Source organism: Pan troglodytes, chromosome 11 (assembly GCF_028858775.2).
Source record: "Pan troglodytes isolate AG18354 chromosome 11, NHGRI_mPanTro3-v2.0_pri, whole genome shotgun sequence".
Classification (NCBI taxonomy): domain Eukaryota; kingdom Metazoa; phylum Chordata; class Mammalia; order Primates; family Hominidae; genus Pan; species Pan troglodytes.
This window is the reverse complement of record NC_072409.2, coordinates 68,492,503-68,517,859: the sequence shown is the minus strand read 5'-3', so window position 1 is coordinate 68,517,859 and position 25,357 is coordinate 68,492,503. Positions and strand designations below refer to the sequence as shown.

At 40.4% G+C, this 25,357-nt stretch overlaps 1 protein-coding gene across 1 annotated transcript in view; it reads left to right on the top strand.

The window, feature by feature from the left end:
* The first annotated feature begins 5,036 nt into the window (after positions 1-5,036).
* GNAQ (G protein subunit alpha q) overlaps positions 5,037-25,357 on the top strand; it is a 312,313-nt gene continuing 291,992 nt past the window's right edge. Inside the window, exon 1 of the mRNA XM_016960988.3 lies at positions 5,037-5,748. Coding sequence (XP_016816477.1) covers positions 5,613-5,748 — 136 coding nt within the window. The 5' untranslated portion in view covers positions 5,037-5,612. The remainder of the gene's footprint in view (positions 5,749-25,357) is intronic.

Below are 25,357 nucleotides of genomic sequence, written 5' to 3'. Positions count from 1 at the left end.
AGGCCTAAGAGATAGAAAAGGACAAGAGAAAAAATAAGGCAATAAAGAACACTTTAATATCTAAATTTGTGGTTAGGAGAGGATATTTCATATTTATCTTAAAGTTAAAAGCGATTACCTTTTTTAACATCTTGATAAAATTCAGAATGGGAGGTTGAAAAATTTACAAGGATAACAAATTGAAAAAATTCATATGAAGACCATTTCAATCATTGAGAAGGCAGAACGGGCACTTTAATTACTTACGTGTTTTCCATCAGCAAGTGCTGTGTTTCATTAACTTATCACACAATGAGCAATTAACAACTCTGACTATATGTCTTGTCAAGATCTTCAATGTATAACCTGCATGTGGTCTGAAATGAATTGGTAATAGGAATATCAACTCTCCTATAAAGTTGATTTAGGTGGAATTAATATAGGCTTCCATCTGGGTTTTGAACAAAAATACTGCTTCCCAACTTTCTGAATACTCTAGTGATGGCTAATTTTCCTTGGTGAACGCATTGGAGGCAAGATTTTGAAGCACAGGGTGGAAGAACATTTTACAGAGGGAGCCAAGCTTTGGTGCACACAATCTGGCTAAGGAAAAAAAAAAAGAGAGAGAGAGAGAGACTGTCATGTGGTCAACATGTGGCTTCTTTCACTGGAAGATCTAATTTTCATTCATTTAACAAATGTTTATTAAGCATCTATTATACTCCTGGCATTGTTCTAGGTGCTGGATTCAGGAGTGAACAAAACAGACAAAAATCTCAGCCTTATTGAGCTTTACATGAGAAATCATCAAAAGGAAATGAACGTAATGGGTTCATTTGCTTATTCATTCATCAAACATTAGCTTCTCTGACTGAAACACTATTCTACTCAGCTTTAAATGAGCTCCCATCTGACAAGCCTTTTAGAGTCTTCCAGTCTACCGGGACTTTGGTGGCCTTCAAACTGTAAAGTACAGTACTTCCCTTGATATTGCTAACCCTGGATAAGCACAAGGTAGACACATTTGATTGGAATCAGAGTATTACCCGGGTACGTTTTTTGAGCTTGGTAAAGGAAAGATGTCACTGAGGTACTACGCTTCGTTTAGATTCTAGAATATCTGCTATATGATTTGTAATGTGGGTATTTTCTCTTTTAGAAGATGTGCTTCGTGCCTAGTTTTTCATCTTCAACATGTTGGCCCTGCTCTTCTTTCAACAGGACAGTTCCAATTAAGAATCTCAGTTTTTCTGCTGTTATAAGAATGTTCCTGTAGGTGGCGCCATTTGCAGCTCTCAGCGTCTCACTGGGTCGGCTTCTTTTTCTTCCCCACGAGCAAGTCCACTTTATTACTTGGCCAGACATCACTTTCCCAGCTCTTGTAGGATCTGCGATGCTCTTCAGGCTGATTTCTAAAAGGTCTTCTGGGTGACCAGCGTGTGCTTCCTCATACTCTGGGTTAATTTGAATGGCAGCTTAGGGAAGTTCAGCTTCTCTTGAACTTTGTTAGCAATCCGTTTTCCATACTGTATGTTAGCAACGAGTGTTTCTCATTTTGTATTGTTTATTCTTTGAAACACATGGCCTGTCTCACCAAATAGATTATGAAGCCTTTAAGGGCTTTGTATGCCTCAGGCATCTGGCATAATACACTGCCTGGGACAGGCAGTCTGTAAGTGTGTGTTTGTTGATGATGTAGGTGGTAGCATTCTTTTGTTTATTCATTATTTACTGAGTAGCTGTTCTAGGCTAGGCTGTCTTTCTGGTGCCTTGAAAACAGTTATGAAAAACATGGTCCCTGCTCTCAAGAAGCTCCTAATTCACAGGGGGAGGGGGTAGAGAGAAAGAGAACACAGAGAATGACAGTAGTATGGTGCATATGAAGCAGCCATGCTAAGTGACTGGGAATAAGAGAGGTACTGTATATTGCCTGTGTCTGATGACCTCTATGGGCCTTTCCTTCCCCAGGAGATCCTTTTAGAAGAGCATGGCCTTTTCATTCTTTGACTGCAGAACCACTTCTTAAGACTAAACTATGCCTTTTACTGTTTTTCTTTTCCAGTCCCCAAAGGACAGGGTGATATGATTGTGGGGTTGGAGATCCATCTCAGGATACCATAGAAAAGGTGACAGTCTTCCTATTTTTCTCTGAAGTTCAATTTTCCTTGGGTATTGCAATTTGCTTTTCAGCTCATTAGTAATTGTCCTTGAATTCTCAAAATGGTTTATCATCTTACTCTCTGTGTGGGGTGACTTGGAATTGCTGATTTACTTTGAGGTGATGTAGGTACCTATTTATTGAAAACCTTTTCATTCTTTAACATGCATGTCAATGCCCCTTTTCCTGCCATATCTTTTCCAGTTCTCCCCTTCCTTTTTATACCTTTATGTTGTTACTTCCACCCCAAATTTTATACAAATTGATTTTAGTCTTTTATTATAGCTGCTTAGAGCCTCATTATAAGACTATAAGCCTATGGAGGGTAAGGACTGTATTTTATTCATTTTAGTATCTCTCTTATCCTGCACCTTCACCTGTTATTTACACATAGTAGGCAATGAATAAATGCTTGTTGACTGAATGAACTGGGATTTTGTAACATAATCCCTGTTTAGTTGCATGTTTTAGAGTATGTGCTTGTAGAACATGGTCAACTATCAGTTGTTTCTGCATGGGTTCTATTTGTTTGACTTAGTCTCTAGGAATATTTGCTTGGCAAATGCTCTCCAGATAATATGAAAAGGTTTTTGGATAGATCTGGGCTCAGACTTGGAATTTCTTTTCCTGTTTCCTTCTTGACACCCATATATGGCTTTATCACTGTAGAGTGTTGGTTTTTCTTACTGCCTGATTTCTCCCCAATACTTGAAACATTCTCCTATTGATTCATTGCATCCATTTAAGTATCTAAGTTGCCAGGGAGTGTTCATGATGTTGGGGGGATACAGGGGGGACAGAACAGACTCTGACTGTATCTATAGCCCGCTGAAACAGATGAATTCATCAAATAATAGGACAATTCAGTCAAAACATATTACCTGATAGCCTGATGGCTCATTTTAAAAGACATTTTTAAAAGTCTCAGAGGATCCCTGGGTAGGTAACCAGAGACTTCAAGCTTTCTGTCATTTGGTTTTCCAGTGTTCTGTGTCTCTCCAAAGCTCATATACATACATATATTCGGAGGATGCAAACTTAAAATTTTTTCTCCTGAAGCCACTTTCTATTTTTGCATACTGAATTTCAATCTTTAATTTCTTTAGTCACTTGATTTTAAATTTTAATTTCATAGCAAGTCTAGCTGTTCTCTGTAGGCATTCACATAAAAGGGCTGAGGTTTGCCCTCTCTGCTCTCCAGGGCAAGGTGAAATTTAATTATTTTCTAGGTTTTAAACAGAGAACCTAAAATATACATTTATATCTTGACTTGCTTGATTTAAATCGTGGTTTAGAGTGTATGTGTGTGAAACGGTGGAGTAATGGCAAATGAAAGAAAGAAGGAAGTTACACACCTGTTGTCTAAGAACTCTATATGAGTTCTTGATCTGTAGCAAAAGCAGAGTCATGACCGTACCTTACACTCTGGATCAGCAGGTTGCACCAGGGACACTTCAGAGAACACATGAAACGTGAAAAAGCGGTTCTCTTCATAAAAGACAATTTTCTTTGAAGACCTCAGGTTCCTTTAAGGCAGGAAGCAATATGAGTTTCATCTCCTGGGCCTGATTAAACAAGATTATTTTCGTGTGCTATTTATCAGTAGACGATCACAATGAAATGTGCATACGACAGTTTACTGCCTCAATCACATATTGCAAATCAAAAAAACTAGAATGCCGTTTTGCTGGGGCCGCCTTAGTTTCTCTTTTATTTCATTCTTTCCTTTCCTTTTATTCCACATTATTTTACATTTTCCCATAAGTCATCCATAATTCAATCTCAGTCTAGAAGAGTAAATTCGATTACTCGGCGGCTAAACATCGTGTGCCTTGTCAGAAACAAGAGAACTTGTAAAACAAAAACAAAAACAACTTAAAAAAACAAAAACAACCAACAACCACCAAAAAAACAAAGGCATGAAAAGTTGGAACCTATCGGGAGGCTCTTGGAAACTTGGGCAGCTTCCTTTCTCTGCTCAGGATTTAGATTTCTATCTCACGTTACTTTGCGAACAGCTTCGCCTGTGAATCTCCCCCTACACCTCTGGGCACCGGTGCCAATTCCTTCCCTTCCCCAGTAGCCCCACATAGTATAGAGGAGCTTATTTTCTAAGACTGCACCGGTGTCAGAGGTGACGTGAGAGTTTCTAACCGAATGGCGTTTTAGAAATAGGAACGGGAAACACACAAACGTCTGAGGAGCGACCCCGTGGAGCAGACAGGCACAGCCCGGGAGCGGCGGACGCCAGCGCCGGCGCCGCAGGGAGCGCGTGCGGGGCTCCGCGGGGCCGCCTCCCGCGACTTCAGCAGGGGCCGCGGCCGCGCTCCCGGGCCGGTGGGCTGAGGCAGGCAGAGGCCGCCATATTCCTGTCTCACCACGCCCGGCCGGACGGCAGCCGCAGGTCGGCTGCGGCCCTGGCACGCAACGGCGGCCGCCGGCTCGGGCTGCGCGTCGGCGGCCGGGTCCGGCCCCGACTTCGGCCGGGGGCGGCCGTGACTGCTGCGCCCGCGGACTCTGCCGAGGGTGCGGGAGCAGTAGGCGTCCGCAGAGCCCGCGGGGGCCGGCCCAGCCCGGGAGCCGCGCGGGCGAGGCGAGAGCCGCACTGGGAGGCGCGCCGCGGCGGCCGCGAGCCCAGGAAAGCCTTCCAGGAGGGGCCGGGCGGCACCGCCTCCCGGCTCCCTCCTCCCGCGCCCGTCCCCTCCGCCTCTTCCCCCTCCTCCTTTCGCCGCCGCCTCCTCCCTCCCGGATCTGTGCTCCAGTTCAGAGAAAGAAGAAAATGTGTGTGTGTGGCGAGGGGGAGGGCGCGCACTGAGCAGCCGCTCCGCGCCTGGCAATCGGGGCAGGGGGTGGGCGTCTGGCGGGGGCGGGGGCGGAGGCGGAGGCGGAGGAGCGCGCGGTTGCCGGGCGGGACGGGAACCGGGTCTGCGCGCGAGCCGGGCGGTGGGCGCGGACAGGGCCGAGGGCGCCCGAGAGCCGTGTCAGGCGGCGGCGAGGAGCGGGCGCGCCGGGCGCGGGGAGCCGTCGGCGGCCGCTCGCTGCGGGGACACCCCGGTGGATGAGCTCTCGCCGCCAGGCGCACGGCGTAGGGGAGCCTCGCAGGCGGCGGTGGCGGCGGCGGCTCGGGGGGCGAGGCGGGCCGCCTGTTCCCGGGGAAGGAGGCGCGGGCGTCTGAGCGAGGCCGGGCGCGGCGGCCTTCTCTCACGCGCCCCCCGAGCCAGCGCCCGCCTCCCGCGCCCGCCTCTCTTCTCCCGTCGGCCCAGACCATCCGCTCCCACCGCGCCCCCGGCCCACCTGGTGGCCCCGGCCCTGGCCGCCGCCCCCGCGGCGGTTCCCGGAGCTCGTCCCGGACGCGCGCCCGGGCGGCGGGGGCTCGGCGGCCACCGCTGCCTCGGGGGAGCGAGGGCGGGAGGGTGTGTGTGCGCGCTGTGAGCAGGGGGTGCCGGCGGGGCTGCAGCGGAGGCACTTTGGAAGAATGACTCTGGAGTCCATCATGGCGTGCTGCCTGAGCGAGGAGGCCAAGGAAGCCCGGCGGATCAACGACGAGATCGAGCGGCAGCTCCGCAGGGACAAGCGGGACGCCCGCCGGGAGCTCAAGCTGCTGCTGCTCGGTGAGTACCGTCCGGGGCCCCGCCGGGCCTCTGCGCCCCCAGCCCACCATCCTTGGCCCTGCGGGGCAGCTGCCTTCGGCGCCCCCGCCCCCCGGCGCCCGCGGTTCGCCCCTACCCTCCCGGGCGCGCCCCCGGCCACTGCCTTCACCCGCGCGGGCACGTTACACACAGACACACAGACACACACACACACAACGACAACACACGCAGCACAGGGGTCGGGGCTGCCCTGCCCGGTGCCTTGGCTTGTTCCTTTTCGTGTCCCTGAGGGCTGTGCTTTATCTGCTGTGCATCTGCTAAATGGCAGATCACTCCGACCAGAGGCGCGGGGGTGGAAAGGTGGGCAGAGGGGTTGAACTTCCAGTGTCGTGGCCGCGGCACCCCATGGGGTGGTGGCGTGGGGAGCCGTGTGTGTGGCCCAGCGGGTGGCGAGCGGAGCCGGGGCACGTTGGGGGATGGCCTGCGGTGGAGTGGCCGGTGTGCATCCATTATCAGTGCCCTATGGGGTCAGGAGGGAATGGGGGAACGGTGGGCAGACTCGCAGCTGGATTCCCGGAGCACTCATGGTGAGGTAGCCAAGTGGTTGGCCCTCCAAGGAAAGGGTCTGTGTACTGGGGGCGAGGCGGGAGGGCAAGCCCAAATGTGTCACACAAGTGCTGTTCTCTAGCCACCAGACCATCGAAAGGAGGGAGCCTAGAAGAGTTTCTTGGCCAGTGGATGGTGACAGGCGTTATTCTCGTCTGCACCATTCCTTCTAGATAAAGATGAGGGTAGGGGAGCGTTGTGCTGTGTGGTTGTTGACAGCGACCGGTATCTTTTGTTTAATGAGGCAACCTAGATGTAGGCCTCAATTCACAATAGTTACTACCGAAAACCAGTGCAGTCTCTCAGTTACTCTCTTGGCAATAGAAACCTTTTGTTTAACACAGATAGCATTTTAATATCTTTGGAATCTGGGCTAGAAGGAAAAACGGGAAGCATACAGGAAAAATTTCCCTCTAGTCTTGAAAAAAAAAATTCTGCTTCAACACTAAGTTAGCAAGAAAATGCCATTTCTCAAATAGAAATTTATTGATGATTATCTCTGGGAGGATGTTCAGAATCAAGCGATCAGGGTTCATATACAAGCCACAGTGACAGAACCCTGAGCTATTGTGGCAGGAAGAGCAAACAGCTTTGCAGTAACAGGCCTGAAAAATGTCTGCACTTGTGTTCTGGGTATTTGCATGTATAATAAATGTGTTTCTCAAACATTTCTGTAAGAAAAGAATATTGTACTGTTAGTTGGTGTTTGTGAGAAGCATGCATTTTCTTTCTTATCTTGAGCATTCCATTTGCTGGCTCAAGGAACCAATTGCCTTTGGGAATGAACTGCTTATGTACTGGATCATTTACAAGCAGGAACAAAATATACTGATCACACACATAGTTACTAATAGTTAATTCACATGACATGCTTTCTTTATGTCTTCATTTTGAAACTCAATTAGATAAATGTGCACATGTTTATAAAGAGCAGAAGGCAAAGCACTAGATGAAAGAGTTGGGCTTAGGGGAATGAAGCCAGGGAGGAGGCAAACTGCAATTGGAAAGTAAAGATTTTTTTTTTTTAATTCTCATTTTGAGCTACTTCTAATGGCTGAAAACAGGCAGTTGAATGTTTTCTGAGTTCTCAAGGTTGAGAAGAAAATAAAGAACAAAAGAAATACATAGAGTGTTTTAAGTGTATAATTAAGGGGAAACGCACGTATTTTAGAGAGACTTGTTTTAAGAATTGTGTTTTTTTTTTTTATTTCATTGCCCTGTTGACAGTCTTTGTTTCTGTTTAATTGTGAACTGGGCAGTTGAGGTCTCTCCAGCCAACCCTATTTGCCTGAAAAGTGACAGCTCTGAGTTTCCCAGCAGCTAAGAGTTAAAGCCCAGGGAGTTTCTCAGTGGGCCTAGGTTTGAATGTCTAAGGGAAATACACTTACATGGATGCTTAATTCCATACTGTGTATTTAAATAACACTGTGCTTTTAAAAATGAACTTGGAGATAATTTTCTGAGAAAAAGTGTAAACCAATTTTACTGCTAAAGTGGTGGTAGTGTGGAGAACTTTTTTTTCCTCTTATTAGCGGAACATCATGCAAGAATTGCTACTGCTTCATGTTCTTGGTATATTGCTTTTGCAACATGAATACTACAATACTTACACTATTTCTGTAGTAATATACGCTAAATGTGGATTTGTGCGTGCGTGTATGTGTATGAGTGTGATTTCAGGAGTTTTTGAATCCAGGACGGTTGATTTCAACAAGGAAGATATTAGGGAGGGATTTCATTTGAGGAATTCCTGATTTGCTGCTTTGATGAGTACACTGAATGTTCTGGTTCCTTCTATCATTTAAACAAACCTATCTAGAGGAGATTATAAGATGTATCCATTCATAGTTTAAAGATCTACTAATATTTTTAACTAGTTTATGGAGGAATAAGTATTTTGAAATGAAAATCAATGTAAAATTGTTTTCAAAGTAAATTTTAGTTCAAGGCTTGATACCATTTTAATGGAAGAGGATTTGTTTGACAGGGATAAAAGTGGGTACCCTTGCATTTGCTCATGTAATTATTTACTTTTGTATATTAATAATATGGAGACATTTAAAAAGACAATTAGTGGGTACCTGACTAGATGAAAGTATGACAGTAAAATTTGGGCTATTTTGATTTATATTCGGCAACTATGCCAGTCTTCCAAATTTATTCCGTATGCTTATATATTATATATTTTTATTTTAACTTTAGAAACGTGAACCCTGAAATCTACCACTATAAGAATATTACATTAAATTTTGAATTATTTTCTTGTTGTCTTTTAACTTATTCATTCTTTGAATTCATTTAAAGTTTGACACTCAAAACTTACTCTTTGTATTCTATGTAGATATACAAGAGCATACTTCATTTTAACTTGGTTAATGTTTTTATATATTTTGTAGGTATAAAGCACATATTTTCTTTAATTGATTAATTTTCATGAATATTCACTAAATATTTCTGTTGGTGGTACATAGATAACCTCATTTAATATAATTTGTAAGTCTGTGTAATACAAGTGGCCTTGAATGCCTGCTTCATGTTACATATAGTTATCCTGAAATTTTTTTCAGTTCCTAGAAGAAACATTTTTTTCCTGTTAACCTGTTCTTATTTTACACGTTTTTGAAGTCTTTTACTCTTTAGATCTTAATTATCAAATAGGAAGATTTAGTAAACCCCTTTAATTGATTGAATTATCGCTGTTGAAACAGGCAAAGTTTAGGCCAGTCTTTTTTTTTTTTTTTGAGATGGAGTTTTGCTCTTGTTGCCCAAGCTGGAGTGCAATGGTGCGACCTCACTTCACTGCAACCTCCGCCTCCTAGGTACAAGCGATTCTCCTGTCTCAGCCTCCCAGGTAGCTTGGATTACAGGCATGCACCACCACGCCCGGCTATTTTTTTTGCATTTAGTAGAGCTGGGGTTTCAACATGTTAGTCAGGCTGGTCGCGACAGGCCAGTCTTAAATGGAAGACCTTAAATGGTCTTGGTCTTCAGAACTGAATTTTATATATGAGCACAGATTTTCTTCCTGTTGTACACTGCAAACATATGAGAGTAGGGGTTGTGTCTGTTTTGCTCACTATTAAATCCCAGCTTCAAGCACAGTATCTAACTCGTAGAATGCTCTCAATAAATATTGGCTGAGTAAATGAATTTATTTATTACCCTCCTGCTGGAAATTAGACCAGACAATAATGAATAAATGTATAGAAACATAGGAATATATGATGTTTTTATCTGTGGCAGATAAAATCAGGATCTTAAAAAAATTGTGTGTAACTCTTTGAGCCAACTGATTATAAATGCATTTCAGGATAGGAAGTGTTAATGTAAGATGTTGCATCACACATTGAACCAGTGTATTACAGTTCTATACTGGATGTGTTTGAGAATGGTAACAGTCATGCTTAAAGTATGAAAGTTTAAAGAAAAGAAAAACCATTCTATATTTTTATTACTTTTTATTGTGTAGAGGCTAGTTTAACCCTCTCATCTTTTTACCATACATTTTTCTCCATGGTACAGGGCTCAGTGAATTTTTAATACTCTGTAGAGCACAGGTGATGACTAAATGGGTGTTTGTGATTGACTTATACAATAACGTGAGGAAAACCACCATAATTAAATACAGAATTTCAGGAATTGCAGTTAGAACATTTTTAATATGAAGGATATGCATTTGTACTGAAAGCTATACAGTTTTAGACCAAGAAGGGGCTTGGAAGGCTGGAAGTGCTGTAGCCAATTTAAGCTGTATGGGAAGTTAATTTCTACACATCTGGAAAAGAGCACGCTTCCCACTGCTCCTCAGTAGGGTTCACTGGAGTGGGTATGTTGATTGCCTGAATTAACCTAGAGGTCAGTGCCGTCTAGGATGGTGACTCAGAACCATTGAGTGAAAGCCTTGGTCTAAGTAACCTCAATAACAGCAGCTCCCTAAAAATAGCAAAATATGGTGTTTATGAGACTGCTTTAAGGACCAACAGGTTTTATTTTTTGCTACTCTTTTAGCTTCCAAGTGTTGAATATGTTTCTGAATGTCAGGATTTATTTGGATACAGTTCCGTTTTTTGTTGTTGTTGAAACAAAGTACTTATAGTTTATATCAGAAGAACAGAGTGGGAACATCCCTCATAAAAATCAAAACTGTGGCTCTGACTGTATAACAAAGCCTTCGGAGTAAGATTTTTGCATTGAACTACGTAGATTCATCGTCTGGATCTCCATATAATGTCCCATCCTTACCCCTATATGCTATTTCTTCATATGGCAAATCTGACACAAATTAAAACCCTGCTGAACAGTGAAAATATTGCAGGTTTATCTATTCACATATTCTAAAGTAAGTTTAGAAAGGAGAACCAGAAGACTAATTTAGTAGCCATTTTAATATAAATAAATTTGATAGAATCTTTTTCATTAAAAAAGAAAACCATCTCAGCTCTACTTTAGGAGAAATGGCTTATGTTCAGTTTTCAGAAGTGCCTATTAAAAACAGTTACGATTTTTATTACCCATGAATTTTTTAGGACCTGAAACAGCCTTTGCAGTTGTGAGGCTGCGTGCTATGCTAAACTTAGCAGAAAAAAGGAACAGATTTTTCTTTATGATCCAGGCACACTTACACTTGAAAAGAAATTAACAAGATTCTCTAAGGAAGGTTTTGATTCCAGCATTCATATTAATTTTTCTTTAAGGGGAGTTATTCTACTAATATTCTGTTAATATTAATAGAAATGTTGATTGGATGTTGTAGAGGGAAAATAGGGAGCTCAAAGGGTACATCTTGGAAGAGACAGAAGCCATTTTATAAGGAGGTTAGGATTGGTTTCTCCCTGAGAAGGTGGAGGGAATCTGTTTCCTCTGTATTGGGTTGAGGAAAATACAAGTTTGTGAAGCAACAAATTTAAAAGTCAAATTTCCTGGTTGGAACGGGAGGCAGTCACATTTTTCAAAGGAAAACTTTTGTAATGCCTTTTAAGTTATGTTAAGATCTCTGCAGACTTAATCCTAGTGAAGTGTGAAATAGCAATAGAAGGTAAAATGTGCGATTGTTGGTAATTAAATCTGTGGCAATAACTGACTACAGTAAACCGTGAACGTTTACTCTTGTTCTGCCGAATGGAGTAACATTAAAGAAAGAGCTGCTCTCAGACCCAAACACTATTTTGTGTGAATAGCTGTTACTGATAAAATTATAGGAAGTTGTTCAACAATCACCTTTGATTTGTTACATTACCGATATGTAAAAAATAAAATTATAGGAAGTTGTTCAACAATCACCTTTGATTTGTTACATTACCGATATGTAAAAATCTGTCTGATTTCTCATCTAACATGTAGTAAAAAGGACCTAGGCATACTGATGAAATGAGTTAACACATCCTAGGTGGTCATGAATTTGGGCTTTACAAACAAAAATAAATGTCCATGTTGCAGTGCCGAGAATCCCAAATTGGATTAACTATACAGCTCTGTTGTTAACCTTTATACATAGCCATAATCAGTGCAGAATATTTTGTTAAAAGCCTTTATGGTTAATTTTAAAGAACAAAATTAGTATTATTTAAAAATCAAATTATGAAGATATCTCAAATCCATTTTTTCAACATATACTTGTCAGTTATTAAAAAATATTTCCTCTAATTTTTTTTTTTTTACCAGGCATAACTTAAGAAGGAACAGTTTCATGCAGAATGCTAGTCAAATGAACAAATATGAGCACCTCCTATGTGCCAAATAATGTGCTGTGTGAGATGCTCCTTATGTCTTATTTGCCGACAGGAAAGACTAAGCACTTTGCACAGTTCTTGTATTGTAGCTGATGTCCTCGTACTGACATGCCCTTCTGACTTTATCCTTCCTGGCTTTGGCTTTTCTATTGGGTTTTCATACACAGAAAGAGACAAAATAATCTGAAGGCCATTGTAGGAGCTTCCTGGGGATCACAGGACTGGGGAATGTGGATGATTTTACCTTGTGTTTCTAAGTGGATTGGAAGTTCCGTGAAGGCAAAGATCCTTGCTCTTGTGTCTTTATCGCAATTCCCGATGATTCTATTATCAGTAACTAGGGATGTGTGTGGAAAGCTGGATTCCAAAAAGAATGGAGGGTAATCGGAAGAAGTGAATTTAAATTCCCTGCTTTCTTCTAATAGGCATCATCCATATGTTCTCCATTTTCCACTCCTCTTTGCTGTTTTGTGGGCCACCGGGCGCACAGTGAAAGGAATTCCGTTTTAAAGATGGAACAGTTTTTGCCTTCTTGCCTTCCTCTCATTTGTTCTCTTGGGACAACGTTTCGGTTGAACATTCTCATATTGTTTCCAGTTAAAAGCCAATAGCAATTGATCCAGCTGTTCCAATGGAAAGCTGTTACACACACAAGTTCTTTGAAATTTGACAATCTGTGCACCTTTATTACAGGATTAATCATGGATTGTGAACAATATGTCTGCTTTAGAAATAAAATAGTTGTTTTCAAGTAGTGGATTGTGGTGCAGTTGGGAACGAAAATGTTACTAATGCCATTATAGTGTGTGTGTGTATATACACACACACATATACAATATGTGTGTGTATATACACACACACATATACAATATGTGTGTGTGTATATACACACACATACAATATGTGTGTGTGTATATACACACACATACAATATGTGTGTGTGTATATACACACACATACAATATGTGTGTGTGTATATACACACACATAATTGACCCACAAATTAAAGAAAAAGAGATCTAGCCAGACTTTTTGGCTCTGTTACCGGAAGTGAACAGTGATGTTTAGACACATAGTTACATATATTTCTAGGAGATAGCCTCATTTTTTTTCCCTTTGGAAAACTAAAATCATGAATTAATTGTGCTTTCCAAGAATTTTTTTTTTTTAATCAGCATCACTTGCTAAAAAATAGAAATAGAATTTTTTTGTTTCTTTTTTATGTTGAAAAATTTTTTTCATTTTTATTGTTTCTTTTCTACATTTTCTTTTATTGTAGGGGTAACAGGGTGATTGGTGAGATCTTCTACCACCATGTATTTACTGGTAACTGCAGGCATCTAGTTGCTTCTAAAGAGGAATGCTTCTGTGATTTACCCAGTCACTTTTCAGTCTACCAGTGATTTCTGTAGCCCCCCTACCCATCCCTTTCATGTGAATACCACCCACCCATTTAATTCCTCATCACATCTTTCTTAAACAGATGCTAAAGAGGTTCCTCAGATTCTCTGACTTGCACATTTCCTTACGATTTAGAGAACTTCCAAGTTGGTGCTTCTGTGAGACATCATGTGGCTGTGAGCTGGTGAGAGGGGAAGTTGGGTGCTTTAATATATTCAAAGGAAGGAATTTGTGAGTGTGTGTTTAGGCGATGATTAACTTTCTTTTGCAATACTTACTCTGGTCCGTAAAGCAAAAATAAATTGTTACTGAACACAATGTAAAATCCTCCTTCCTTTTCCAGAGGGCAGGGACTTGAGATTGGTTCATGATTACCAGCAGAGAGTTAGTGAGCCAGTGCTGGATAATCTATCACGGACCAGTGGGTTTCAGAATCGGATGCAGTGCGTATGCTGGAAGGGGAGAAGGTGCTGTAGGCATGTGTAGGCATCTTCCTCACTTAATGATTTGAAAACCCTCTTCTCAGTGACTTGCAAGCCTTAACATCTTTTTCTGATTGTATTTCCATACAGATAGTTAAGGGTGATGGCAATAGCAGTGGCCTTTACTTTTGTTATACCCAATCAGCCTGAGTACATTTTTGTGGAGGGTTTGTTTTGGTATTTTCTTGCCATGTGAATTGATATTTAGGACCTGTGCTTTGCAGAGCTCCTTCATTATAGTATGCGTTCTTTCTGCAGATGGCAAATGCAATTTTCCTCTTGTCCTAGAGAGATGACCCATTTCCTGTGACTTGTTCTAATAATACAAGATGACTTTAATTTTTGTTCAGTTTGCCTTTAAAAGTTTGCCAGGTTTAACTCTCTTGTCTCTGTAACTCTTGTGATATATTTTTGAGCATTGGTAAGACATGTAATAATTTAAAAACAATGGCAGACTAATTTTGTGAAAGTTTTTTATTTTTTATTTTTGGCTAAATAAGCACCTTTTATGGCTGTGCATTTTGGATTCGTTACATATGTCTTTTCTAAAATCTGTGACTGAAAGTGGGGTGAAGTATTCCTGCCCTGCTTACTGAATCTTTTTTTCCCACATAACTAACCTCAGGGTATTTTGATCATTTGCTTTTTCTATAAAAACCTGTAGAATGAGGAGATTGCACCAGATGATCTCTAAGGACCATTTGAACTTTGAATTTTTTTCTCCTTCCCCTTTGCAGCTTTGGCGTCTCGGCCACTTTCTGCCCAAACTCACCCCTGGATGAGGGGTCTAAGCTTGCTGCCGTCTCCAGCAGTGATGGGCTCTACTAGGAGGCATTGCCAGGTCTGGTGGGCTCCTTCGGGCTGGCCTGGCTCTTCTCTTTGACCTCTGTAATAACTCTGAGTGCCCTGCAGTGGGGAGCACTTTGAGGGGGGCCTGTGAATGAAGCCTTAGCAAGTCTGTCCAGAGCTCCCCTGGTGCCGCCTGGCATGCTGCTGATAGTTTGCAATGTCTTCACAAGAAATGGTATCAGAAACCTCCTGTCATATCAGCATGGGTCTCTTGCTTCCTGCAGGAAGGGCGATATCCTGGGAGGCACAGAGGTGGAGCCCGAGAGACGCAGTGTTCCAGCGCTGCTCGGCTCAGGACTGGGTCTTTTCTTCCGTATCCTCAAGCAGCTTCCTTTGACTTACTACTTCTTTTTGTTTGTTTTTTCTTCATTGGGCTTTAAGCGTTGCTTCTCTTTAGTGTATGTGTGACTGAAGCCAAACACAACATTGCTTTCCCTTTGCCTGCAAATAATCTTGTTGCCCAAGCCCATCTCTGCCATTTTCAGTGACAGCTGGCTGGCCAATGAGCCTGAGCACTGGGAATGCCCAGCAGGGCACATCGAGGGGGCTGCTTTATATTTGGAGCTAGCAGGTCTCTTTTCTAGGGCTTTCCAGGAAAGATTTAGAATTAAACATTGGATGGATTTTGTGTGTTCATTTCTTTTTCCATCACTGTGCCTTTATTTTCTTGGGGCTTTCATTAAAACCAGAAAAACAGATAATGGTAGAAACATCTATAGCATGCATACAAAGAAGTAAAATATTTTTATAATTTTTTGCCTTAAAATATATCTAATGCTATGGCCTCTGAGCCATTCTCAGTTGGTATGACCATGATCAGAGAAACCTTAAGAAATCAGCTTTGCCAGGTGTAGTGGTTCACGCGTGTAATCCCAGCATTTTGGGAAGCCAAGGCAGGCAGATTGCTTGAGCCCAAGAGTTCGAGACCAGCCTGGGCAACATGGTGAGACCTGGTCTCTACCAAAAATACAAAAATTAGCTGGGCGTGGGTGCCCATGCCTGTGGTCCCAGTTACTTAGGAGCCTGGGTGGTCAGGGCTGCAGTGAGTTGTGATCGTGCCACTGCACTCCAGCTTGGGTAACAGAGTGAGACCTTGTCTCAAAAAGAAAAAAAAAAAAAAAAAAGCAGCTTCCTGTGTTCCTCGTTTGCATTCTGGACAAAGACTCTGTGACCAAAGAAAGAGCAGCTGGACTCTCATGCTAGTTCTGGAGAAATGTAAGAAAAGCTTAATTCCACTGGAGGTGCCAGGCAGGCAGTTGGCATTCCTAGGCCCACTTTACTCCTGGCCCAGGGCCTTCTCCTCATCAACTTATCAGCGTTGGGCTTCCTTACCTTGACCTCACATTTGCAGTTGAATGAGTGCCAGGGAAAAGAACAGACATAGGGTAAAGTAGAGTAATAGGGAGTCCCGTGGGGCTTGGAAGGGCAGAGGGTGTTGTTGCCAATAGGGGTAGCGCCGTTGTGTCTTTGCTGGGCTCTGGAGAGAAGGAGAGAAGAGCAAAGGAGAGGTGCCTGATGCCTTGGATTGATGTTCTCAATCAGGAAGAGCCAGACCAATGCTGTCTCTTCTGGCTGCCTCCACCATCCTACCACGTGTTTTCATCCTCATTGTCACATCCACTGTGCCCTTCCTCACCCAGATGGTGGGTTGGGAGATGAGCAAGTAAGTGTAGACGCCTTGGTGGAATGGGAGTAGTTTGTGTTGCATGTACTCATTCCTGTCCTTTTGTTCCCAGAGGTGGTTAAATAGGTGAGCATAGAACTCTCATGAAGCTGTGTCCCGAGAAAAACCCTTGACAGAGTATAAAGAAAATTTGCAACATGTTTCCTCCATGTTTTTTTTTCTGTCAGCTGTTTCAGGTGATAGAAATGCATCTATTACTGTTTTGAGAACTCTGCTAATCCTTTGATGTGTTATGAGATGTCTCTTGAGACATCCTTGCTCAGGAAATCTGCTTTTGCTTGGCTTGCATCTCCTATAGTAAAATGGCTCTCAGTTTCCCACGGCAATAAATAAATAAGCAACTTGCCAGGTAGATTCATGCAAAGTGGAGGCATGTAATGTAGAAATAACACCTTTTAGCTGAGAAAAGGCACCTGTCAATTGGATGTATTCTCTTGTGTCTTTTTCATGTTCTGGGCCATTACATCCAAGCCTAAGAGCAGACTTTTTCCCTAGGATTTTTAAAGGTTCCTAAAGTCTCTTTTCTTTCTTTTTTTTTTTTTTTTTTTGAGACGGAGTCTCACTCTGTCACCCAGGCTGGAGTGCAGTGGCGCGATCTCAGCTCACTGCACCCTCTGCCTCCCAGGTTCAAGTGATTCTCCTTCCTCAGCCTCCCAAGTAGCTGGGATTACAGGCGCCTGCCACCATGCCTGGCTAATTTTTTGTGTTTTCAGTAGAGACGGGGTTTCACCATGTTGGTCAGGCTCGTCTCAAACTCCTGACCTCAGGTGATCCACCCATCTCGGCCTCCCAAAGTGTTGGGATTATAGGCTTGAGCCACCGCACCTGGCCTAAAGGTTCCTAAAGTCTCTAATTATGACTGACATTAAAAATGAAGCTGCATATGTTTTGGTTAATTTGAATAATTTTTAATAATTTGAGAGAAAAACTCAGTAGTGCAGAAACAAAAGGTACTTGAAATGAACCTTTATATTTTTATTTATCAATTACTTCCTAATGGTCCAAGAATTAATGAATTGGCAAGCACTATCTCCTATTGGAGTCAAGTTTGGCTCTGACATGGAGTCTGGAGGTGGAAGGTTCTTGCTGTCTTTCAGAGCTAACGAATGGGTGTCCTCTGAACATTCTACCTTCTCCTGTTTTGCCATGGGTTACCATCTAAGATGTTATCCAGATCACGTTAGAAACGATTACAAATTTTGGGCACATACCACTTCTTGTAGTAATGAGTCCCATGCATTTTCTCATCTTATATGGGAGAAAATACCTGTATATTGCTTTATCATTTTCAGAGAAACAGTTTGTGTTTCCTTATCCAATACATCTTGGTAAAGAGTGGCATTTTAATGGAGGAAATTATAGGACTTCATCAATATTTCTTTAGGGAAATCCTGATTCAAAGTATATTTTCATGAAAATCACTAGCTCTGTCCTTTGAGAAACGTATTTTTTGTAGGGCTTTCTACTCTAGGCCATGCTTGTTATGAGAACAGATTCTTCTGCAGCGGGTGGGAGGATGTTTCTAAACCCCTGGAGTCTACCTATGAATTGCTACTCAAATTACAGTGTATCCATCTCAGAATTAATGTGTTGTGCATGCCTAGTCCTTACTTGTGGGTTGACACAATGATTTCTATTAAAAATATTCTTTATGTTTTATACTATAATGTATCCTTAAGCAGTATGCTGTGGCCTGAATTTACGTTGTCTTTTATTCTCTTTTTGGAATGAAATAAGAGCACTTGAGATACTGTCATTTGGTGGTTTGGTTGTTTGTAAAATAGTAAAAAAAAAAAGTTTGGTAAGGAGAAAAGCTATTGTGCTTAATAGACAGTCCAAGTTTGAGTCGAGAAGAAATGTTTATTTTCTTCCACTTAATGTTCTGACATTCTTAAGAAATACATTATGTTGTTTTCATGCTAGTCTTTGAAAGAATGACAACCCACATTCTGTTATTTAATTACATTATTTTTTATAGCCTGTTTTTCAGTGATTTTGAAATTTTACAAATAATGCAAGTTTTTTTGCACAAAATTTAATAAAACTTTTAAAAATATTCATAAATTTATCAAAAATACACCAGTCTAAACTAAGAACCATGCTCTCTTCTTGCACATTCCTTTATAGTCTGTTTTATTTTTATGTTTTTTACATAGATGTGATCATACTGTACAACTTAACATTAGGTTGTAAGCATTTTTTATGTGGCTATGTAGACTTCATATTAACATTTGAAAAGACTGTATAAGATTCTTTTGAGAGGATGTATATTGTTTACTTGTTTACTCTTTTTTTTTTGTACATTTAGGTTTCTCCCAATGATTTCATTTTTAAAATAATGCTGTGATGAAGTTCTTGGTGGAGATAGCTTTTTAAAACATGCACACACATAATTTTGTTAGAATAGATTCATGGAAATGTTATTTCTAGGTCTGAGGATATGAAAAATTTTACAACCTTGGTTATACACACCCAAAACATATTCTGAAACGATTGTATACAGTTTCCAGCATCATGAACAATATTATTAGAATATCCGTAAGTTAGGAGGCAAAAATGGTACATAATTCTAAACTTTTCATTGATCATTAGTGAGAATGATCATTTCCCCATGTTTGTTTCTAGTTGAATTGCTTCTTTTGTGAATTGTTTCTTCATTTCCTTTGCCTATTTTTGAACTCCAAACCTACAAATGAAATTAGCCTTTTGTCATTTTTATTGCCAAAAACTTAACCCCAGTCTGTTGTTTTCCTTTTGTTTTGTATTATTTGATACAGAAGTTTTCAATTACTATCAAGCCAAAACTGTTGATCTTTTGCTATTCTGTTTTAAAATAAAAATCATGATCTGCTTTAGATATTCCATGAAAGCTAGATTTACTGCCATTGTTATGGGCAAAACTAGATTGAATGTAGTGTGTTATACATCTCTGATGTATGGTTCTTTTTCTTTCAAAATGAAGGTGAAATGTACATACAAGTTTCAGTGTCACAGATGACACAGCATAAGCTGTTCTATGTGTAATTGGATTTTTTTCATTCAGTAATATGTAGGATGTCTTGCCATGTTAATATAAATCTTTTGGATCATATTTATGGCTTTTTAGTGTTTCCTCCGTGCATTTTGAATCATACAGTGCTGTGATGCAGCTAGTTTGTACCTGCTCACGAAAGCCAGTTTTGATCATTTTTTTGTCTCAACTTTACATTTAGCGACCGAACTTTGGTAGCTTGAAATCAGACATGTTGCTAGGGTTTACACCACAGAAATTGGCAGATATAGATTAGGTCTTACTCCCATCTCTGGAAGAACTAATTGTTAAATATCAGCACAGTACCATTTATACCTGATACCTTTTAATGAATATTTACTTTGATTCTATTAAGAAGATGTTATAATCAGTGCTACAGTGAACATTGTTGGGTATTTTTGCATGCTGTATGATTCTTTTCATGCACATTTTTTAGAGTTTGATTATCAGCCGTTTTGGTCCGTAACGTAACGTAACGTAACGTAACGTAACACAACACATAACAGTTTTAGCTGTCCTTGGATTATGTCTATTTAATGGGTAAAAAAAAGACATGTCTTTGTTGTGTTTATTTGCATTTCATTGAATCAATATTCATTTTACAGTTTTTATTTTCTAAACTGCTTACAAAATATACTAACAAAATTACAAAACATGCCTACAAAAATAATTAACAGATGCCTGAACTTATCATTTGAATTAGATTTTCTATCACTTTTAGCTTTCACTTTATTTCTGTATTTCTTTTCTTTTTTTGAGACAGAGTCTTGCTCTGTCGCCCAGGCCGGAGTGCAGTGGCGTGATCTTGGCTCACTGCAACCTCCGCCTCCCGGGTTCAATCAGTTCTCCTGCCTCAGCCCTCCCGAGTAGCTGGGACTACAGTAGCTGGGACGCCTGGCTAATTTTTCGTATTTTTAGTAGAGACAGGGCTTCACTGTGTTAGCCAGGATGGTCTCGATCTCCTGGCCTCGTGATCCGCCCACCTTGGCCTCCCAAAGTGCTGGGATTACAGGTGTGGGCCACTGTGCCTGGCCTAATTTATATATTTCTAAAACTTTGATGGTTTTCTTTATGGAAGGATGGAGTGCCCTAGGACAAATGTCTCCAAGGGGGAAAAGAACAGAACTGATAAGATTAAATGATAGGTTTGGCTATATGCAGAATTGTTCTGAAGCGCAACAGTTTTAAATGGTGATGAAGTCCAGTTTATCTATAAGAATTGCTTCTGCTTTTTGGTCTCATATGGAAGAAACCATTGGAAAAATCCAAGGTCACAAAAATTTACGTCTCTTTTCTACTAAGAGTTTTGTAGTTTTAGGTCTTACACTTTGAGTTGATTTTTGTATGTGGTGTGATGTGGGGTTTCAACATAATCCTTTGCGTGTGAATATCCAGTTGTGCCAGCACCATTTGTTGAAAAAAACGTATTCTTTTCTCATTGAGTTGTCTTGACATTCTTGTTAATTTTTCTTATCTTTATTACTTTTTTCTTGCAATTTTTCTAAGTTTATTTTTTACTTTTTCTTGAATCAAAATTCTTAGATTATTTTAAAAAATACTTTCTCAATTTGAATTAGTAGTGTTTAAGGCTTTGCATTTTATTACATGTCCCTATGTAGCATTCTTAACCTTTTACAGATATTCTAAAATTACAATTTTTATTTTTGTTTTTGAACCAAGATTGTTCAATATAGTTTACATTTTTCAAGTGGTTGTGGTTTTTTTTCAACCTTAGTTATTTATTCTGAGGTCATTTTGATAGAATGTGGTCTGTACTGTTTCTACTTTTTGGAATTTATTGTAGTCTAATATATATAGTCAATTTTTGTTTTATGGGTACATAAAATGCATATGTGTGTATGTCTTAAAACCATAAATATATGTGTATTATTTAATTTTATGACTGATATTTGCTGCTAATCTGCTTCCTTATATTGTGTGTGAATCTGCCAAGTACTGAGAATTCTGCAGAAGTCTTCCATGACTCTGGTGTTTGTGGCAATTTCTCCTATTCCAGAAATTTTGCTCTATGTAAGTACAGTTATGTGTTGCTTAACAATGGGGATACCTTCTGAGAAATTTGTGGCCAGATGATGTTGTTATTGTGTGAGCCTTGTAGAGTGTACTTACACAAATCTAGATTGTATAGCCTACAACACACATATAGGCTATGTGGTAAAGCCTATTGTTCCCAGGCTGCAAACCTGTAAAGCATGTTATTGTACTGAACACTGCGGGCTTTTGTAGCACAGTGGTAAGTATTTGTGTATCCAAACATATCTTAACATAGAAAAGGTTCAGTAATAAAAGATAAAATATGATACACATAGAGCGCACTTACCATGAATGGAGCTTGCAGGCTGGAAATTGCTCTGGGTGTCAGTGAGTGGTGAGTGAATGTGAGGGTCTAGGACATGACTGTACACTTTTGTACAACTGGCAGCTTGGTAGGTTTGTTACACAAGTATTACCACAAACATGTGAGTAATGTGTTGCATTATGATAGCTACGATGTCAGTAGGCGATAGGAATTTTTCAGCTCCATTATAATCTTGTGGGACCACAGTTATTTACGTGGTCTGTTGTTGACTGAAACATTGTTAATGTGGTGTAGGACTGTACTCTTTTATGAGGTACCTAAAAAATGTCGATGAGAATTAAAATTTTGTCATTACTGCATTACCTTTTATGTAAGTTAATGCTATTATATCTTGAACTCAGCATTGTTATTAATATTGTTCTGTTGTTTACATTTACTTGATGTATGTCTCTCATTTATTTTCAACTATTCTTTGTTTTAGCTACCCTCACAAGTTTGTTTTGTTTTGTTTTGAGACGGAGTTTGGCTCTGTCACCCAGGCTGGAGTGCAGTGGCGCTATCTCGGCTCACAGCAACCTCTGCTTCCCGGGTTCAAGCAATTCTCCTGCCTCAGCCTCCTAAGTAGCTGGGATTATAGGCGTGCGCCACCAAGCCCAGCTAATTTTTGTATTTTTAGTAGGGGGGTTTCACCATGTTGGTCGGGCTGGTCTCGTGATCTGCCCGTCTCGGCCTGCCAAAATGTTGGGATTACAGGAGTGAGCCACCATGCCTGGCCTAAAGTTTTTGTTTTTTTAAACCTCAGCCTGAGTGAATCTTTTCTTAAAATAGTTGAGTTTGTTCTTGTTACACTTGATGTATGATGAATAATGTTAGGGTGTATTGGCGTCTGATTTCTGTTTTCTGATTCTTTCTTGATTTCTTGCAGCTACCCCTATTCCTCCTCCATTATTTCCTTTTCTCTTTCTCACTCCTTTGGAATTTGTATTGGGTTTGTTGTGCTTTCCACACTGATAATTTGAAAGGTATGTACTCTGCTTTTAATTTTACTGTTGGTAGCCTATATAACTTTTAGTAGTCATATTCAATTTATGTTTCTCAGTTTATCATCTTCAGAGATCAAATGGTATTTTATGTCCCTCCCCTGCATGGGAGGGAAATTTTTTTCACCTATACCAGGGATCATCAGCAAACTTTAAGGGTTAGATAGTAAACATTTTTGGCTTTTGGGCTATATGGCTTCTATTAGAACTACTCAACTCTGCCACAAACAGTTTGTTAATAAATGAGTATGGCTATGTTCAAATACAATTTTATTTACAAAAACAAACAGAAGCAGGATTTGGCATTCTGGCAGGTATTTGCCAACCTCTGATTACTCCATTTTCTGCTTTTTGTGGTATTTTATTTGCGTGTATTAACTTTTTTATTCCTGTCTGTTATAGACAAATTAGCAATACCAGACTTAGAATGGTTCTCTAAATCTTCGTGGTTAGTAATAACATCAACACATTTTATTTTATATATTTATTTTCTTAATAGTCTTCTCAGAGGCAACATTGGATATATCAAATGATAAAAGTCTTGTTAGAAATGAGAACACATGGACGCAGGAAGGGGAACATCACACACCGGGGCCTGTTGTGGGGTGGGGGGAGCGGGGAGGGATAGCATTAGGAGATATACCTAATGTTAAATAACGAGTTAATGGGTGCAGCACACCAACATGGTACATGTATACATATGGAACTAACCTGCACGTTGTGCACATGTACCCTAAAACTTAAAGTATAATAAAAAAAAAAAAGTCTTGTAAGAAAAACATAAAATTGTCAATGGCTAAGGGCATCTTTCTGAAGTCTAGGATTTATTGATGGTTATTAAAAGGCTAAGCATAAAATTGAAATTACCTTAATTTCAATATAATATGGGTATTTGTGTCAGATGGAAGGAGAGGTGTTTATGGTGTTCAGATCACTGCCACGTTCATTGCTCTAACTTACATTTCCTTTATTCTGTTCTTCCTCCTGATTACAGATTCCTAGCAATTCACCTATTTCTGCCCTCTTAATCCTGAAGTAGTTTACTCTTCTTTCCACTTACACCCCCTTTCTTCACTGTCTTTTGTCCATCTCTGCTAGCATCAAGTTAATATTTGATCTTGCAGCCAATGTGATCTTTAATGTTTTGAAAGTGATTCTGTAGTAGTTTCTCAAATTTCATACCTAGAGTTTATTTATTTTCACACTTTCTAAAACTCTTAGCCCTTTGATTTCATATTGAATATCAGGGATGATCACAGGGAATCATTATAATTAAACCTAAGGAACCTCATTTAAGTATATTGTCATTTATCACTTATTCTGTTTTCCTTGAGAAATTGTGTACATATATGTATATATATATTTGTGTCTGCAATTAAGATGCATATTTAGCATTAGTTCTGTGTTTAAATGCTTATCACCAAATATTTCTTCTCTCAATTTAATTATATGCTTTTATTTATTTTTATCTATGAGTTGGCTAGATTATACCTTCAGATAGGTTTTTAAATGATGGGTCCATGGGTGATATATTTCCTGAATTCTTGGGTATTTGAAAGTGCGTTTCCGAGGCCAGGTGAGGTGGTTTACACCTGTAATCCCAGCATTTTGGGAGGCCAAGGCGGGTGGATTACAAGGTCAGGAGTTCGAGACCAACCTGGCCAACATGGTGAAACTGTATGGCGCGCACCTGTAATCCCAGCCACTTGCAAGGCTAAGGCAGGAGAGTCACTTGAACCTGGGAGGTGGAGGTTGCAGTGAGCTGAGATTGTGCCATTGCACTCCAGCCTGGGTGACAAGGTGAGACTCCGTCTCAAAAAAAAAAAAAAAGAAAATGCCTTTCTGTGGCATGCACGTATTAATAACAACTTGCATGGGTATAGAATTCTTGGATTAGACCTCTTTTTTACCTACCTTGCTTGCCACGTAGTAGATTTTTCTCCATTGTTTCCCAGCAGATAGATTTGATAAGTCTGTGGCCAGCCTGAATATTTTTTGTGATTTGCTTTTTTAAAAATTTGGTTATTTGTTTCTATAACATGAAAGCTTAACAACGTATCCAGGTTATGCTTCAGTGTTTTATAATTTTTGTTATTTATCTTGAAGCACTGAACCCACTCCATCTCTATAATATTCTTTCATTTCAAGGATCTTGCCTATTTTATCATTGAATTTTTTTTAATATTCCACAGGAATTGTTTTTCTTCTTTAGGTACACCAATCATTCATAATTGAATTTTTGTTGTTTCTCTGCCAAAGCTGTTAGCTTCCCTCTAATTGCTGTATCTCTCCATTATTTGTGTGGTTTGCCCAACTCTCTTGTCTGCAATGCTGATTTGGCAGTGTTTTGAATATAAATGTCAAGTGCCAGTAAGTAGGTGTTAAATGAATGAAGTACCTGCTATCTCTTTGATGCTTCAGATTCATTTTTAAGTTCTGCAGTATTATTGTTTTTTCTCCTTATTTCCTTTCTTAGTTCTAACAATTT